This window comes from Cynara cardunculus, unplaced genomic scaffold, assembly GCF_001531365.2.
Source record: "Cynara cardunculus var. scolymus isolate 2C unplaced genomic scaffold, CcrdV1 Un_Scaffold_860, whole genome shotgun sequence".
In the NCBI taxonomy this organism is placed as follows: Eukaryota; Viridiplantae; Streptophyta; class Magnoliopsida; order Asterales; family Asteraceae; genus Cynara; species Cynara cardunculus.
In genome coordinates, this window is record NW_020200633.1 from 115,994 (window position 1) to 134,821 (window position 18,828).

General features: G+C 36.0%; 1 protein-coding gene across 5 annotated transcripts in view; it reads right to left on the bottom strand.

Moving 5' to 3' along the window:
* The window catches only part of LOC112502055 (disease resistance protein RML1A-like), a 22,726-nt gene extending 7,698 nt beyond the window's left edge, over window positions 1-15,028 (bottom strand). For 2 of the 5 annotated variants that reach the window (XR_003067611.1, XM_025105875.1), the window contains exons 1-10: window positions 14,565-15,028; window positions 13,243-14,344; window positions 13,083-13,148; window positions 12,690-12,914; window positions 11,829-12,575; window positions 11,055-11,640; window positions 10,866-10,963; window positions 10,049-10,183; window positions 7,731-7,865; window positions 416-666 (exon numbers count right to left, since the gene is read on the bottom strand). Coding sequence is in view for 1 of the 5 variants with exons in the window: in XM_025105875.1 (XP_024961643.1) it covers window positions 416-666; window positions 7,731-7,865; window positions 10,049-10,183; window positions 10,866-10,963; window positions 11,055-11,640; window positions 11,829-12,575; window positions 12,690-12,914; window positions 13,083-13,148; window positions 13,243-14,344; window positions 14,565-15,025 (3,806 nt within the window). In the remaining 4 variants the exon portion in view is untranslated. Of the gene's footprint in view, window positions 1-415; window positions 667-7,730; window positions 7,866-10,048; window positions 10,184-10,865; window positions 10,964-11,054; window positions 11,641-11,828; window positions 12,576-12,689; window positions 12,915-13,082; window positions 13,149-13,242 lie in introns of all 5 variants that reach the window. The other 3 variants (XR_003067612.1, XR_003067613.1, XR_003067614.1) reach the window with 3 other exon arrangements.
* Between the last annotated feature and the right edge of the window lie 3,800 nt (window positions 15,029-18,828).

Consider the following 18,828-nt stretch of genomic DNA (forward strand, 5'->3'; position numbering starts at 1 on the left):
CCTGTATTTGATTGTGTTTATCTGCAGTTAGTTACACGAATTCAGATATGAGATGAAATCGGATAGGGATGAAATCGTTTAGGGATGAACGAGTTTAAGAGTTTTTAAGAGTTTTAAGAGTTTTTAAGAGTTTTAAGAGTTTTTAAGAGTTTTAGCCAAATACTTTATAATATAGTATAGATAATTATTAAGAGTTTAGGAGTTTGGCGGTTTTAACCCCTTAATAATTACTCATTTTATTTGAATACGGTACAATTCGGATAAGCAGAGAGTACAAACACGTTATGCACAATTCTACGAAAAATTCACTTAACCTAATCTGTACGAGTTAACGGAACATGGGTGTTATAGTAAATTTCCTATATGGGGAACGTTTACCGTCCTTGTTGTATAATAAGCTTGATGTTGAATTTACCTTGCTTGGAGTAACATAATAAATCTGATCACAGATCTCAATTTCTTCCACCGTTGCTTTGCAGTACGCTTCATAACCAAACCAGGATCAAAATCATTTCCCATGCCCACATACGCTAGATTGTAATAATCTTCAGCATACATGTCCATAGCCCACATATCTAGTTCAGGCAGTTCCACATCCCCTTGTTGGAAACTCCCAGATGCTTTACGCATGTCCATATTTTCTAGATTGTAACTCTCACTTTTTTCCTGTACAAATCACAAAATAACCAATAGAAAGATTACATTTTCTACATTAAACGTCAAGAGCAATCAAGTTAAGGGAAAACAAGTTTTATAAGTGAAAGTTCGTTGAATTTCTGTCAAACAAATCTGTGTGCAAGGAGAAGAAACAAATGAGAAAACATATCGTGCTTTATTGTTTTCCAAAATGGGTTCTTGTAGTTTGTGAAGAATAAATATTGAATGTGAAAGTTTATTCATTTTCGATGTCATTTTTTCTGTAAAAAGTATTATTAATTTCTCTGTTTTTCTTTCCTATGTTACATTATGAGCATCCATTTATAGTTTTATAAGGACATTAGCTTTGTTTTAAACTTTTAACGATAATATCTCATAAAGTTGATTGCCACAATACTAATGGCATTGGATGGAAGGGCTAGGTTTCAGTGAGAATGAGAGTTATGGCGAGAAGGGTAAGATGGATCTCCACCCTTGGATCATTCCTAATTAAAGAGTTCCACTAATGAGAAGCATCGGATCAATTCCTCCCTTCTAAAGCGTAATTCATGGGTTGGTTTGAGATTAAAAGTGATCAAGGGTCTAAATCCCTTCTTATAATTCTCACTTTAACCCCTATTCTCACACGATCCTTGTCTTGGAGGAATAACTAACATAAGGGAAAAGTCAATTAAACTTTCATTTAGAAGTTCAAGATGAAAGTCAGATTCCAAAGCAATGTTTCACAGTTTTTCAACCAATTGTTTTAGAATGAGAATAGAATTGTTCATGCTTTTCTTATGCCTTTTTGTGATTTGTGGAAAGAGCCATAATTATATGTGAGGAATGATCAGATTTCTTTCTATTATCCACCAATCTTAAGGTCGAATTACGTTTGCTGGATATGTAATAACCATTGCTAAAATCATTGGAAAAGGAAACATATTTTTATGTGAGGGACCTTTCGGCTCAAGAGAAGAGAAAAGAGGATGGTGATGTGTTGAAAAACTTAATTTGGTAAGTTTTTTAGGATGTACAACTCACCAAGCACTTGGTACAAGTGATGGATGCACAATAATTACAATTAATATGAGCCACGTATTAATTGTTTGAGTTGTCGTCACTTTTCCTTTTTCATGGAAAGGATTATGCATGGTGATGTTATGTATGTATGGTACATACCATACATGGTACCACCTACATAAAGAAAGCTGCCACCACCACCCCTACTTTGCTGCCAACTTACTACTTGCATATGGAAAGGAACCATCGATTTGTAGGCTATATAAAGCCATGCTCATGCATTAGTAAATCAGTGAGAAGTAAGAAAAAGGCACTTGTTCTTTTGGGTTTTTCCTCCTTGTCGCCTTCCTCTTGTAAACTATAGACTTGGGATCATATGAGACAAGGTTGTTTCCGTGAGACACAATTTTTACACTTGAAAATTCACAACATAACACACTGGGGAGGTAACCTCCACAGTGTTTTTGCTGTGAAGATTCGGCTTCTTTTTACCTTCACAACATTTTATTGTGAAGTTTCAAAGTGTAAAAATCATGTCTCACGGCAACAGCCTTGTCTCACGTGAGCTTAACCCTATATATATATATATATATAGAGGAGGTTTACTTTGCAAACCATGTTATTTGTACAAACCATGCAAACCTCATTCAACCGATCATAATTTTTCATTTTGTTCATTTTTTGTAATTATGAGAAGTTGATTAATCATTTTTATTGTAGAGGGTGTTAATCATGGATATTATATCTTCATTATATTAATTTTAGAGAAATACATGAAACGGTTTCATTAAAATTTCATATTATATGAAACAATTTCATAACCATATATGAAACAACTTCATCAAAAAAAAAGTATTATGTGAAACAATTTCATAAGATTAATCAATTTCATGAAAAATCTCATAAGATTAAACAATGAAATCGACGGATGAAGGTGGTTTGCACGGTTTGTACAAATATGGATGGTTTGCATTTGATCGCTCCTATATATATATATATATGGTTTAGTTCGGTTTCTCCCAATTAGATTGGTTTCCATCTTGGGTAACTTTGTTTTTGGGGATACATTGGGTAGCTAATTCGTTGATTCAAGGATCTCATAAACACATAATTTCTCCCGGTTGGTAATATATCGAGCTCTCTCTCTCTCTTGTTGGACATACACTATCATACCGATAGTGGAACCACGTTAAATTCTCGTGTTGCTATTTTTGATGAACTTGTCATTTATGTAGATTCTAACATATTGTTATTATTGATATTTGGGATTGTTTATTTTCGATAGAGTCATTGTGCAACATCTAGATCATTGTTATCCACATTTCTTGTCGGGTTTGTTGTCCACTTGGATTTCTATTTTGAAGGTACCTTAGAAATAAACTTGCTAGCTTTGTTATTGTGACACCTTACCTAACATGATGTTAGAAATCACCTGCTAGCTTTATTATCGTGACACACCTTACCTAACATGATGTGCCGCTAAATTGGATCTGAAAACTTTTAGAGTTTGGAATCCACCAAGAATCACTGAAACGATTTTGTTTCCATTGAAACGGTTTGAATGCTCCATAGATAAAAAATGAATGAGGAAGCTGGGGAGTTGGGGTGTCGGGATTTGTTTAAAGCATAATATGGTTGTAAGCATAAAGGGGTGTTTGGTTCGCAGAATGTTTTTTGGATGAAATCTCTTAAAAGAAATTTGACTTTGAAAGAACTGGAACGAATTTTTACCACACGTTTGGCTGGCATGAATTGGAATGAAATTTGTTAAAGGATTTGGTACTCTCTCTCTGGTTTAGGTCAAGAGGAGAGGGACAGTGGTCTCTGTTGGAGAGAACGACCGGAGAGGAAGTAGGTGGGCTACGTGATGATGGCGTCGAATGGCAGTGGATGACAGTGGTTAGCGGTGGTGTCGAATGACGGTGGTAAGTGATTATACTTTAGATTCTTCATTTGGGTCCAGGTAGATCAAGTAAGAAAGATGGGGACACTTTTGTCTCTTTTGAGAAAATGGGATGGAATGAAATTGAATTCCATCTCACTTGTGATGGAATGATCAAATCCATGAACGGTGGAATGTCTAGATCCAATTCCATTCCCATTTAAACCCAACGTCGGAAAGAAATTTGGTCAATAGAATTGATCATTCCAATTCCTTCCTATTCCGTCCGGATCCTACGAACCAAACGCCCTAAAGGGAGAAACATGAAGACTAGTGGGAACGAGAAAGACGAATCGGAGGTTAGGGACTCGACAGCAAATTTGAAGCAAGCAAGTGGTTCATAACAGATGTAGTGAGAGAAAGAAGAAGATTGAATGAAGAACCGATTCTCTTCTCTTGAATAGATCAACAATCAAATGGAAACACTAATAGACCATCAATAGGAAATCATCAGTTGACGACCTCGTCAGTGATAAACCATCGGTTGATAACGCATCAGTAGCAAAAGCATCATCTGAAGACTCATCACTTGATGACGCTGTTAGTGGCAAACCATGAACTTATGTACCCATCAGCATCGGCTGAAGACTCATCAATTGATGATCCCGCCAGTGGCAAACCATTGCACCAGCTCGTAACACATCAGTGTCAAATCATCAGTTGATTTCTATTAGCTAGTCACTCATTAGAGCTAAACCCATTAGAGTAAAACCTTTTTTCAAAAAAGACTCATCATATGAAACATCAACTCCGAAGGTACTATCATCAATGTTCACGAACACTGATGGCCAACCACTTATGCACCATATGACCAAAATTACGACCCATGCACTACCTTCCGACCAAAACACACGGCCCGTGCCCTTCCCTCTGCCACTTAGACCCCTGCCATACAAAACCATCCAAAGATCCCGGGTTGTAGTTAGCTTGCACGAGTGTGCACTCCACACCTTCTAGCCCGTGTTATAGCTTAGCCACCAACCCCATTACTCTCTTATGAATTCAACTACACAAAATGACATGATCATTTCACTAAAATCACCAACAATTGAAAGGGATCACTCCATATCACCAAGATCAAAGATCTCTAAAATAAATGGGAATCCAGCAAATAAAGATAACTACATTCATTTTCATATAATTCATCAACTGCCTCTACAATTCAGGAATCTCCAATATAAATAGGAGAAATGGACAACAAACCCAAGAGAAAATAAAAACAAAGGCAGACAAATAAGGATTTGTCCCACTAGTACAAAAATTGCAGCCAATAACAAAAAAGGACGATCTGCTACAGCAGGGACTACTTTACACCTTTTTAGGAAAAGTTGATCTTGTCTCCTCTAAAAATAGTATTGCAATTTGAGGCATGACTGGGACCAAGGAATCATACTATTGAGCCACCAGGAGATGGGCAATGGAGGCCTCAAATAGTAGATTACAATGCCAGAAAGCTGTCAAAGAATCGGACGCTGATGGCTGCCCGCTAACACTGGGGGCTGCCTGTTGAAGCTGAGGTTTATGGTCAAAGGTTGCCACTAAAGGCTGATTTTTTATGTTGAGCAGCTGATGATTCACTTAAAAAGGGCTTCTTAACATGATATTAAGACTACTAGAGTCACACACATAAATTGCACACATGTGAGACCTGGTTATCAAAAGCACTTAAGATATGATTGGCCTTAAGCCAGCTGCTGCATCAAGGTGAATCTATTGTTGAAATTTGGATTACCTTGCAGCTCCTTGAAGTGTTATATGGCTCGTAGGAGAACCATTGCTCGATTTTTCTTGATTCTTGTTTAAGTGTTCACTACCCCACGATATAAGATAAAGTAGATTCCGACGTATCTGACACGTAACATTCCATATATTTTGCCTCGTTTCCGAGTAAATTCGGCATTGTTTTGACGGTTAATTAGAAGTATTGTAAAGGAATCAATTTATCAACGGATTCGAGGGAATCCGAGCAATTGAGCTTATTCTAAAGGGTCTCGAAGTAGTTGGCAAATTGGGAATTGACGAGGAGCTTTTAAAATTAAATCCAGCTAAATATTGCACCTAAAGAGTTGCTAAAAGGAGCAAAAACACAGTGAGACACGCGACCCTTCCATGCCACTCAAGTCGCGGCCTCAAAAGGACAAGCGCGACCCTGTACATGACCTAAGTCATGTGGCTCAGGCTGGTGTGTCGTGATTTAAATCCTGCAGCTAGGATTATCAAGGGGAGGCGGCAACCATACGAAGAGGACAACTCCATGGTGCGATTTTAGGCTATTTTGAAGAGGCAAAATACTCGAGAAACATAGAATTGGAATTATGAAGCTGAAATAAATCATTGTTCATTGGGATCCATTGACGAGGGAGTTTTACTTTAAATTATATTTGATTGAGTAACCATGTCTTTTCCTTGTAATTCTTCATCTTTATTCTTGTGTGTTTCCACCCCCTACAGGAGCTAAACATTTGCATGTTGGGGTTGGATGAATGCTGGATTTTGAAGCATATCTGCATATGATTGGTTAAGGTTGTAATTTTATTCAATTAAGTTAACTGATGAAGTTCATAATTCTTCTGTTTAATGCTTATGTTTGCCGGTTTAACTTGCATTTGCTCAATTGGTTGTAATCATGGTTCTAAATAAACATTTACGAAACGCGCCTCAAGCCGTAGCGCTGGAAAAACGTTTGCGAGGCGTTGCCAGCAAGACGTGCACCCCCGGTGATTGAGGCGGTGAGGAGAGGCAGACCACCAAGAAGAAGTGAGGAGAGACTTGAGGGAGGAGAGAAAGCATGGGTAAGAAAGAAGATGTGTGTATGTGGCGGCTGAGTAAATTGGATTGTGTTTTCTGTTAAATCGTCATGTTCTTTATTTGTTTTCCTTGCATTTACGTTGTTGGTAACCCATGATTGTGCATTGTTATTTGCTTGGGACATTTAAACACTATTGGGATCCGATTATATATCGTAATGTTGGTGGGTTTCACTTGCACACGTTGATTTGCATTGTTTGGGACCTTGTCTGCATCAGTTTGTGGAGATATATCCCCAACAATAACAATGGGCATATCACTACCAGCTATTGGATAGAAGAACTAGCAAAAAGGTCTACTTGTAAGATTGATGGGATGTCTTTTATGAGCCATTTTAAATTTTGAAGAGAAAGTAACACCATTACCTTCATTAGTGAAGCACATAGCATAAACTTTGTTCCACCTTAAGGGAGAGAAGAGATCTCAACCTTTAGATAGGACTTTCTAATGGCTAAGATCTTAACGAAAAAATGTGTAAATATAGGGACAGTTGAATTACCCATTTTTTTCAAATTAAATTATCTAAAATATAGTCACTGTTTATTTAAATATATTATACCAAAAAATTAAGAATTTCATTATCTTTAATTTAAGATCCATGATGACATATTTTTTAAGATTTAGATAGGAATTTTAAACTAATTCAGAATCTTGATTATAAGTTGTAGATTGATTCAAGTACAAATTATAATTACAATTTGCATGTGAATCTATGTTAGGATTCACATGTGAATCTATGTTAGGATTCACATGTGAATCTATGGATCTTAAACTGATTCAGAACCTCGATATAAGTTTTAAATTAATTCACGTACAAGTTATGATTAAGATTCACATATGAATATGTGTTACGATTCACATGTTCACATATGAACCAATATACACCTAAACATTATCGTCTAATAATGAGGTTTCTTGGATCTTCTGCATTTGGTTACATTTCAGTGAAGAACTTTGATGTTTGTGTTCACATATCAGATTTAGGCAAATGAGATTTAACTCGATCTGTAGATCGTATAATCGCTAATGATATCAAGGTGGGAAATTGGATAAAAAATCGATGATTATCGATATGCAAAAAATGTTACAGAAAAAATAGGAAGATAATATTTGATTATTTTAATACTTATCTTAATTAGTGAAAAAATATTTGGAAATAGAAATTTTAAACTAGTGGTTGAGATTGCTTCTCTCATTCTTAAAATTTTGAGGCTTCTCATTTGAACCACATACATATATGAGTTTAAGAGAGTATGCAAATATCCTATATAGAGAATGTTTATGCTCCTTTCTATACTAATAAGCTTAATGTTAAATTTACCTTTTTCCAGCCCCGGTTTGCATTAGCCTGCTTATCAGCAGCAAATGCTTTAGACTTGCCCATAGTCTCAGGAATGTAACTCCCAGATGCTTTAGACATGCCCATAGTCTCTGGATTGTAAATTTCCCTTTTTATCTGAATAAATCACAAGAGGAACAATAGCAACAAGCTTTAAAGAGATAGTTTATTGATTTTCTGTCATTTTCTCTAGAAACAAATCTACCTAGCATTCCGTAAGCAAATTGTTATGAACTAATCAATTGCAGGGAATATATGGGTTGCTATATTGATAATTGAAGAAGAAGGAGATGGGAAACAGAATACAGAAAGGTGATGGGATAAAGGATCAATGAGAACTAACAATAATGCCTGCTCATGTCCATTCAATAATTACTTTAAATAACAATCCCTAACAGAATTGGTTACGTCATGATGTGGTCCACAAACTTCTTGGGTTGCCTCTTGATCCTTGTACTTCTTCTAATTTGTGCTGGATCTGGATTTGGGCTGTCATCAGCATGCTGACCCAATGGATCCATAACAATACCCTCCCCATTAACATTCACCTTGTCCTCAAGGNGAGGAAGGTTTACCAGAAATCGTGTGACCAGAAGGTGCATCCGATGGTAGCCCTTTTGGAGTGGGTAATAAGGGTTTGGATGAACCCAAGGAAACCCGACCCACACCACGTTCGAAAAGGATCCGTTGCTCATGTAAATGGGCTTTATCCATAGCGTCTTCCAAGGTACTGGGCTGATGACAAATAACGGATTGCTTAATATCCGATCGGAGCCCCGAAATCCAGCAACTGATGAGAAATCCCAACGGCAAGGGCATGGTTCGGTTGGAGATTGCCTCAAAACGAGCACGATAATCGGCCACCGTGGAGGTCTGTTGCAATTTCGCAAGCAAACCCTCTGGTTCCTCCAAATCTGTGGATCGAAAACGTTTGGCGAGAGCGGTGGTGAAAGCATCCCACGTAGTGAGTTGTTTGTGGCGGTGAAGCCAATCAAACTAGTCGGCGGCCGTTTCATCCAGATAGAAGGATGCGATGGTCAACCTATCCTTCTCCTCAATGGAATAGAAATCAAAATAGCGGGAAGCCTGTGCAATCCAACGGATTGGATTGTCACCGTTGAAGCGTGCGAGATAAACCGGAGCTGGTTTATGCCGACCAAGGACGCCAGATCCGCCCTCGTTATATCCAGGGTTCTTCGAATCATCGGCAGAACGGAGGAGCAATTCGTTCATTGTTTTCTGCAAGGAATCGATGGCAGAAACAACACCATCGAGATGTTTCTGCATAGAGACCTGAGCTTCCTGAACCGTTTTCACAGAATCTTCYAACACCCGAGTTCGAGTRCCTTCTGCCATCTAAGCAGAGGGTCAATGAAAGCACCAATTTGTTATGAACTAATCAATTGCAGGGAATATATGGGTTGCTATATTGATAATTGAAGAAGAARGAGATGGGAAACAGAATACAGAAAGGTGATGGGATAAAGGATCAATGAGAACTAACAATAATGCCTGCTCATGTCCATTCAATAATTACTTTAAATAACAATCCCTAACAGAATTGGTTACGTCATGATGTGGTCCACAAACTTCTTGGGTTGCCTCTTGATCCTTGTACTTCTTCTAATTTGTGCTGGATCTGGATTTGGGCTGTCATCAGCATGCTGACCCAATGGATCCATAACACAAATTGGAGCGAAAAGTAACAAATGAAAATCACATCAATTCAACTGGTCTATTGCGTTCTAACATTGGTTCTTGTAGTTTTGTGAAGAATAAACATTGCTAAGTGAAAGCTCACAAGTTTTCTATGGATGTCACTCTGCAGAAAAAATGATTAATTTCTTAGTTTTTCTTTCCTACATTACGTTATGAGCCTCGATAGTTTTAGAAGGATATTAGCTTTGTTTTAATGATAATATCTTATAAAGCTGATGGCCTAAACATTAATGGCATTGGATGGAATAACTAACTGAAGGGAAAAGTATGGTCGAGCTCAATTAAATGCCTTGTGTAGACCATTTAGAGTTTCAAGATGACGGTCGAATTTGAAAGCAATGTTCCACAGTGTTCAAATGCCTGTGATGGTGAATGTTCCCTTAGTCATAGATCCACTGCATGATCTTTTGTCATTTTTGGTAGAAATTTAATATCTTGGAAAAGCAAGAACTGGATATAGTTTCGTTATCCAGTGCAGAACATGAATATTGAGCAACTCAGACAATATGTGAACTAACATGAGTTTGGGATCTCGCCCAAGAACTGGTATTTTATCGGCGGATTGATGGAAATGTACTTACAGAGCTAGAAACTTTTGGTATTGTTGGGTATGCAGTGTCATATTTCCTTTTCTCCCCAAGCGTGGTTGATCTGTACTCTACAGGTTTATCGACAAAAGATGACTCGGACATCTCTGGCATCTTTTTCTCCTGCTTCTTTTTACAAACACCAAAGCCAGGTTAGCATAAGTCAATTATTACCCTACTAAAACTAAATCAAAGTCCCAAAACCGTGGACTAGAGTATAATGCTTTAGTTTATTTTCTCACTTGTATGAGTTTATGTAATATTAAAATAAGAACATTTCTATCCAAGCTAAAGTATCATATGGGAAATGCAATGAGAATCAGGGATTTCATATAATTTGTATTTGAATCATATGGTAAGCCCCTTCAGTTTTTAACAGTGGAGACCATTGAGAATTGTTATGAAGTATCAAACCAAATACAAAGGTCCTATTCATCTTATACCAGGCAGGCTACAAGAATTTTACAATTAGAGTCCCTTCAACTTATCCATGTAATAAGGGTGTGTAGTTTCCTTACATTGGCTATGTTTTCTTATACCTACTTCTATATGTTATGTTTTTGCTTACTCATATCTAGCCTTTCAAATTGTATCCTATTTGCCTTTCTTGTCTCAAGTTCTTCCTTTCCGATTCTCTCTCTCACATCCCCGCCCGAGAGGGGGGTGTCACAGCCACTCTACCCTTCAGGGGAGAGGTCAAGTCTTCTTACATCATACCCTCCCCAAACCCCACCTCCTGGTGAGATATCGGGCTCCTTTGGTTTGGTAATTAAGTGCATGCAGAAAAAGAAATATCACAGAGCTTATATACCAATTCTGGATCATGGATGGTGCATCTAACAGTTCTCAACTCTGTAGACAATGGATTCAAATCCTTACGTCGACCGGTCTTTCTCCATCCTTGTATCTCTGTTATAACGTGAGATAAGACAAAATGTGTCTATTTGCAGCATAGATTCAACTACAAACACCCAAAATTAGCTTGACAATAGAGACATACCTGTATAGTCAATGATATCACCAACTAAATCCCAAAACCAACCAGGGGGTGGTCTGTCACTATCCAGTAACTCAAAGAAATCACGCCGGCAAAGATAATATGCTCCCGTGCTTAGTCGAAATCCAGAAAAATCTCCTCCAAGAATTTCTCCCCATCCCATTTTATTTGGCAGAGTCTTGTTGGCTGCTTCATCATCAGCATACACAAGGCTCACACCAAAATTGCATATCTCCAGTCCATTTATCACTACAATAGACACATTGACCCCATCTCCAACGTCCAGTTTGTTTCCAATTGGCCAATAACTTAACCATATAGCAACTTCCCCAAATTCATTTTTGCCAAAGACTTTGGGATTGTACATCAACTCAACTCCGTTGGTCGTACTGATTTTAGCGAACCATGCCCAATCCTTACCAAATAATGTATATTTGAAAGTTATATTTAATCCTTTGAGGCTCCTACCCTTGGGACACGTAGGCACTTGGAAGGACAAAAATTGGGATTCTGATATATGCTCAGGCATCATGTTTGGATTCTTTATGTCTGGAAGAGATGTGCTCATTATATTGAATTCATACAACATCTGCTCCACACAAGCAAAAGATATCAGGCATTTATATATGATCAATTTATCCCAGACCCTACTTCTAGGTGGGATATGTTGAATTTGTTTGGTTTGGTTTATATGTGATCAGTTTATGGAGTTCAGTCATTCATATGTGATCCTGTGCTTGTGTGCTTATCCATGTATTTGAGAGAGGAACAACAAACCTGTGCATGTCTACTTCTGCCTATGGTGAGCTCATCATCACCAACCAGGCACATTTCATGATCTTTGTAATCCTTTAGCCATACCATGTGTCCCAAATCAGTTTCATGTAGTTTGGCTATCGGTACTAGTTTCATAAAGTCTTCAACTTCAGACAAGTTACTGCAACCTTCATAGCCGAACTCTTGTAATGTGAATTGATGTGATTGGAAGGTTATTTTCTCCAGTGACTTGCAGTAATATATATACAATTCTGCAAGTGTACATGGGAGATATAGAAGCTCTTTGAGTTTTGAGCATAAACTCAAGTCAAGGACACGAAGATCTTTAAGATGATCATAACAAGGTAGTGACTCAAATAGACTATTGCCTAAATTCAAGTACTGCAAAACTGGTTGAACACTGAAACTCAAAGAATTATTACAATCAAGATTGCAATCCTTAAGGAATAATCGTTGTAATGAACGTGGGAAGGAAAAGGGACACCATTTTGTAACTTCACCAGAATTAGAAGTAGAAGGAGTTAGCATTGAAGGCACATTTTTTTTATCCCTCTTGCACAGGTTTTCACATCCTGTCATGTTCAATAAAGCAAGTCTCGTAAGGTTTCCAATGGTTTCACAAACATGAACAAGACTCTGACAATGGCAGAGCATAAAAGTCTCAAGATTAGGGATCCGGGAGATGTTGCGGATTTGGGATAGATTGTACGAGTCTTTAAGATTTAGAATCTTGAGTGATACAAGAACCTGTTACAAAAATAATAAGATTTATTTATTTAGCATTGTACATCCGCATAAAGACCACCTTAAATTGAGAAGTTAGAAAGGACAATCATAAAAGGATGATATCGGATTACCTACCATGGGTGGTTCAAATACTTCCAACTTGCTATAGCTCATATCTAAAGCCACCAAGTTCCCCATGAATAAGCCAGACGGTATGGTTCTTGAATGGAATCCAAACCAACATAGCCATCTTAGATCTTCTGAAAATTTCTCATAGGATCCAGTGAGTTCCACAAATTTTAGCTGGAGCAATTTTAGTTTATCCATATTTTGTAGTGCATCAGTCTTGAGGTCAAATGACTGAGATTTAGCATGAAAACAGTTAGCAAGAGCATGTAGAAATAAACATTTATGAAAAAATACAAAATGCAAAACAAATAACTAATTTTGATTAAAAAAATTAGATTTAATGCCAAAATTTCAAAAAAGATTTACCGAAGATTTTAGGATTTACTTATTTTGTATTACCTTGAATATGTCCTCTTTCCTCAGCGTTTGCATGTCAAGGGCCAGACCTTCAATTGTTTTTGAACCCTAAAACAAAAAGGATAAAAACTATAGAACTAAACTATAGGAAGACCAAAAAGGGAGGAAAGGCTTAAACATACACACATGAGAGGCACCTCACCTTTCCTTTGCGCAATATCTTATAAGAATCACTGTTAAGCCAGATTCTACTACGTTTTTCAGGGCGTTTGCTTGATTCCTGACGGACTATGTTTTTCCCCATCTCTTGAAGCAACCGATGCATCATCAATTGTTTGTTTGATGAAACAGAAAGAAGGTATCTGTTCATTAGGGTTTTGATCCCACATATTGCACTGTAATCAGGCTCCAATATCTTTTCCACATAATCCATATCTTCTCCTATGAAGAAACAAGCAATATGCAAAAACAACTCTTTCTCTGAGTCAGATGGCAATGACATGTAGCTCCTTATTAGTACACCTTGAATTCCATCATCACCATCTCTTTCCAACAAATTCAATTGACTTCTCCAATGTAAGACGGTATTCTTAATGGATAAAGAGGAAGCCAACACTTTAAGAGCCAGTGGATTTCCTTCACAATACCGTACTGCTTGCATTGCAAGCTCGTTAAAAGCTTCCATGGGACTTTTGGAACCAAAAGAATGAAGACTTAAAAGCTCTAATGATTCACCATCATTCAGCAATACCATTCTATAATTTTGACACCTCCAAGTTGTGAACTTAAACCAATTTTCTGTGTTTTCCCTGGTGGTTATTATGATCTTGCTTCGTGCATTGATTTTGTCATTTCCAAGTAGAGCGACTAACTGGCTATGTTCAACCATGTCATCCAGAACAATAAGTATCCTTTTTGTTTCTAAGGCCTTTGCAATCTTACGAGTACCTTGAGAAACACCATGTAGTTTTGTCTTCTTGCCCCCTAAAATATCTTCGAGAAGTTGTTCTTGTAGCTCAAGCAAACCATTGGGTCGTTCACATTTGGTACCAATGTCTTCAAGAAAACTTGTATTTTCAAATTTTTTACAATTTGAATCGTAAATATACTTGGCTAGAGTTGTCTTGCCACTTCCACCCATACCACAAATTGCTAAAAATTCGAGCCTGTGTTTATCTAACCAAGAATTGATCTCCTCACGTCGAGCAACCATCCCTATAAGATTTGATGGAATATGAACTTCTTTGCAATCTAATTCTTTATAAATAGTATCAACAATTTTCTTCAAAAATGTTGTTTCGGGCCTACAACAAGACGATAAGAATGAACAAGTTTAGGTTCCAAATGTAAATTAAAACGACTATAATTTCAATTATTGTTACTATTCATGTTTTCCGCCAAAAAGACCAGTTATTAGATACCAAGATTTAGCTCCAAGTTAGCACTAACAATCGTCAAATTATCGAATCATTAAAAATGTATTTGAATAATGAGTAAATTATAAGCAGGAACAGAGAAGCATACCCAGTAAGAACTAGACCCGTCAAATCGGCGATGTTCGTAAGGGCAACCTTCCACTTGTTGACGTTGTCTTCTGTCCACCTTGAATAAGTTTTGACGTTTATCTTGAAAGTCTTACTTTGTTTCCTAACATCCGAAGGATCGACGTGATAGAAAACAGGTAGAACGAATTGATTGTACTCCCTCCTTTGCTCGAGTATCAACAGAAGCTCGTCAAGGCACCAAGTGGAGGTTGCATAGTTCTCGGACAATACAACTATCGACGCCCTAGACTCTTTGATTGCCTTCTTGATGTTCGGCTTCAGTTCTTGACCTCTGTCGAGTTCATCATCATCCCTGAAAATACGAAGTCCTGCTCGCACTAACGCCTCATAAAGATGATCAGTAAAAGCATTACGAGTATCTTCGCCTCTGAAGCTTAGAAATACGTCATAGATGCTACCATTTGTGCTAGAAGAGGCCATGATAGTAGAAGAAGACGGAGGGTTGAAAGAGGTATTGTTGGGTTTTGGGTTCTATAAATTTCTAATCATAAAAGATGAGATGTGGTGGGAATGGAATCATGGGGTCTTTGACCAAAATAAATTATAAAAAATTTACAAATTTGATCAACGGTTCCTTCTTCATCCTCACCTAACGGTAATAAAAAAAAAACTTATTCCTTTTTTTCGATATGAAATCGGTAATAAACATACTTTAATATTTGGATAAACAGTTTATACTAATTTATATGAGTTTTAAAAGAATTTAAACCATTCTGACTTTTGATAAGTGCTTTTATAAAAAACATAAATTGTTTTAAATAAGCAATCTCAATCACCTCCTAAATGATCCATATTTTTTGGGTTTCTAATAAGAATAACCCAATATTTTTTTTAAATTACGTTTTAAATCTTTAAATTTAAAAGTTTATAAAATTAACCATCAGTTACTCATTTAGTAAAGAGTGGTACTAATAGGGACTTATGTGCAAAAGAAAATTACGACATCGATGTGGCTCTTATTCTGACCGATTTGACCATTAGTTAAATTTAATTTTTATTTTAAAATTTTATTTTTATTTTAAAATTTTATTTTATTTTGGAAATTTTATTTTATTTTGAAAATTTTATTTTCTTTTTAGAAATTTATTTCTTATATTAAAAAGAAATCTTGGGTAAATCTGTTGAATTTTTCCCAAGTCAGAGACTCGATATCAACCATCCCAGAATGAGCTTGTTTCCAAGTGTGCCACCAACGATATGTGTCGCCTTCTAATTTGTCACTGTCAATTCAACACATATATGATTGGGGCAATCTAAAACAAGAAATATTTTTTCCAAATGTATGATCCAGTCTTTGGCGTCAATTGGAGTAGCTACATAAATAAATATTCAAGGTTTTTGTTTGTGAAATCGTTCAAGCCATAAGTGAATCTCTTGAGAATTACCCCCAATGTTGGTTCCTTCACCTTGAGTCTCTGGAGGTTGGTCCACAGGGTTTGGGTTCAGACCCTCGTTAGATTAACGGAGTGTTTCCACTGTTTGTGCTACAAAACTTGGTAGCATCTCATACATAATTTGGTGGATTGTAGTCGTAATATTAGGGTTGATCGATTGGTTTGGCGGCGCATCGGATACATTTTCTGGCTCGGGCTGATCTCTTATGGGTCGTCCCCGTCTTGGTCCTTCCAATCTCGGTGGCATATTGAATTACTACATTTGCCACATAATTTTTCATTTAATCCATTATTGGATATAAAAAGCATGAAGAATAATTGCAATCTATCGTAAAGTGAAAATTGAGTTAAATAAATAAGAATGATGTAGTTAAACCATTAGGAGAGAAACCCAAACTACTTAATCATAATACTATATAGCTCTGATTCCATAATTTGTAACACCCCATCATACTGAACTTAGGATGAGACATGTCACAACCGAAAACGGATCAAAAGTCTACCATTTACAGTACGGAGCTCAAATAGAACTCCAAAAAAAAAAACATTACAACCATTATATTACATAACACTAACATATTCACATAATAACATAGCAAAAACACTATATTCAACCACTAGTCTTTTAGAATCCTAAATCATCTCGACCATTCATCATGCCCCTAGGTTACATTATGAACCTGCCGCGGTAAAACAAAACAAATCTCGACTGAGCAAAAATTGCCCAGTGAACGAATAACAGCAGAAGAATATCATGTATGAATAAATAACTGAAAGGAAATATTACGATACAAGTGAAATCAATTTTTAGTGTGAATCTCTAAACATTGAAAGTTATATAATAATAAAAGAAAAAAATCAAGGTAAGAAGGTCATCCGTATCATTAGGATACGTTGTTCTCGATGGATGATCAGTCCAATCATGTCTCGTAATGGAATTGAAGTGTCGGGCACTACACCATTACATTCCCCGGTAACCAGAGGTAGTTGGTATTCGGCTCTATCCGGTATTTAGTTCATAGGATGCATCCAACATTCTCTATTTGGTTTAGTCGTAGCTTTTATGATAATGTCATGACCATTTTAGCAATCATGGGGGCGTCTCAACACCTGTGCCCCGGGTATTGAGCATATTCAAAGTTAAGTCAATAAACTCAGACTTAAATAACCAAATCAAGAACCAAGCATTTGATAATAAGTCTAATAAAACTATTGAGGTTCCAATTTATATAAAATCGATCATGAGTCTTAAAACATACCGGTAATGATTTAGACTTCTCAGATACACAAAAATTTAAACCAAAAATACCATTTAACACATAAAAGAATTTCATATACCAATTTGATCGTTCCCCCCTCGTGGGTATGTGTCATGATTAAGATTTCATATAATAGATAATCAACACAATTGATTACCCACGTATCAAAAGAAAGTAGATATTCGTACCTTTAAAGTGTTTTAGGTATGATCAAACGAAATTCGGGCCTTATGAATGGTTCCCTTCTTTCAGATTACCTACACTTATCAGAAAAGGGCTTTTAGACTATTTTCAATAACACTTCTCATCAACTTCAAGGTCCTACAAGCTATTACCTTTCATAGAACTTATGGACCTTCAAGCATGCTTAACATACCACCATGACACTTAGTAAACATATAACACAATGCCTAGAACTATAGACAACATTTGCTAAGATCCAATTTTCACAATCCAAACAGAAGCTAACAGGTTCTATACACCAAAAGTTTAAGATTTTTTCTCATACTTAGAGGCTGAGCCAAACTTTCTTATAAAAATGAAAGTTGTACATATACCTCTTAGGATTTCATACCAATTGGATTAACATAATTTGGAGTTTTGGTCTATTTTATATAGAATTTATACAAACAGAGTGTAATTTCATGTGGCTACAGATAGGGTCTGGAAAATCAAAGATTTCAAGCCACGTATGTTTCGAATTAGGTTTCTCATTAACTACAAAGTTGCAGATAACTCAAACACCTTTCTAACGATACAAAGAACGCATCGATCGGACAAACAATTGATTTTATATGAACTAGTTTTTGACATTGCGCGTTGCGCGATAATATTTTTTTAATTATTGAAGTTGGCTAAATGAGTCGATAATCACATTTATATATATTAAACTAATAAGAATCAATATTATCTTTGATATATGAATCCACCTTGTCATTATTGATTTTTTTTAATATATATATATATATGTATGTGTGTTTGTGTATATATAATTAATAAGTTTTATATATCAATCTTTTATCATATCAAACTTTGTAATTGGTCCAAAATCATTAAAAAAGTATGTGAAAAAATTGATTAAAATCATGAGGTGTATTATAAGAATTGTTTTATCATAATACATATCAATTTATTTCTTACATATATTCTCATAAAATATTTATATTCACTAAGCAAACATTGTGTTGTTACTTACTTTAATATAATTATTGAATATTTTTTGCAATTTGCTTATATTAATTCATGATATACTCATGTAATCTTTCATGGCCCAAATACCTTTTTGAAACCCATTTTTTCTTACATGCGATTGCACAAAGTGGGATAATAATAACTAGTATTATGATCATTCAAGATACATAAGAGTTTGATTGATTTGCTAGTTTTTTCATTTGATTTGTTTAAATTTTTTAAATTTGTTTTAGACAGTTCATAATTTGTTTTATCTGTAAAAAGATTCTTGAAAAATAAGGTTTTTAATAAAATTATGTAAAATAAAAGATATGTATTATATTGATTATAGTGTTAATTATATAGAGTTTGATTTTAGATTAAATAAAAAATTGATTAA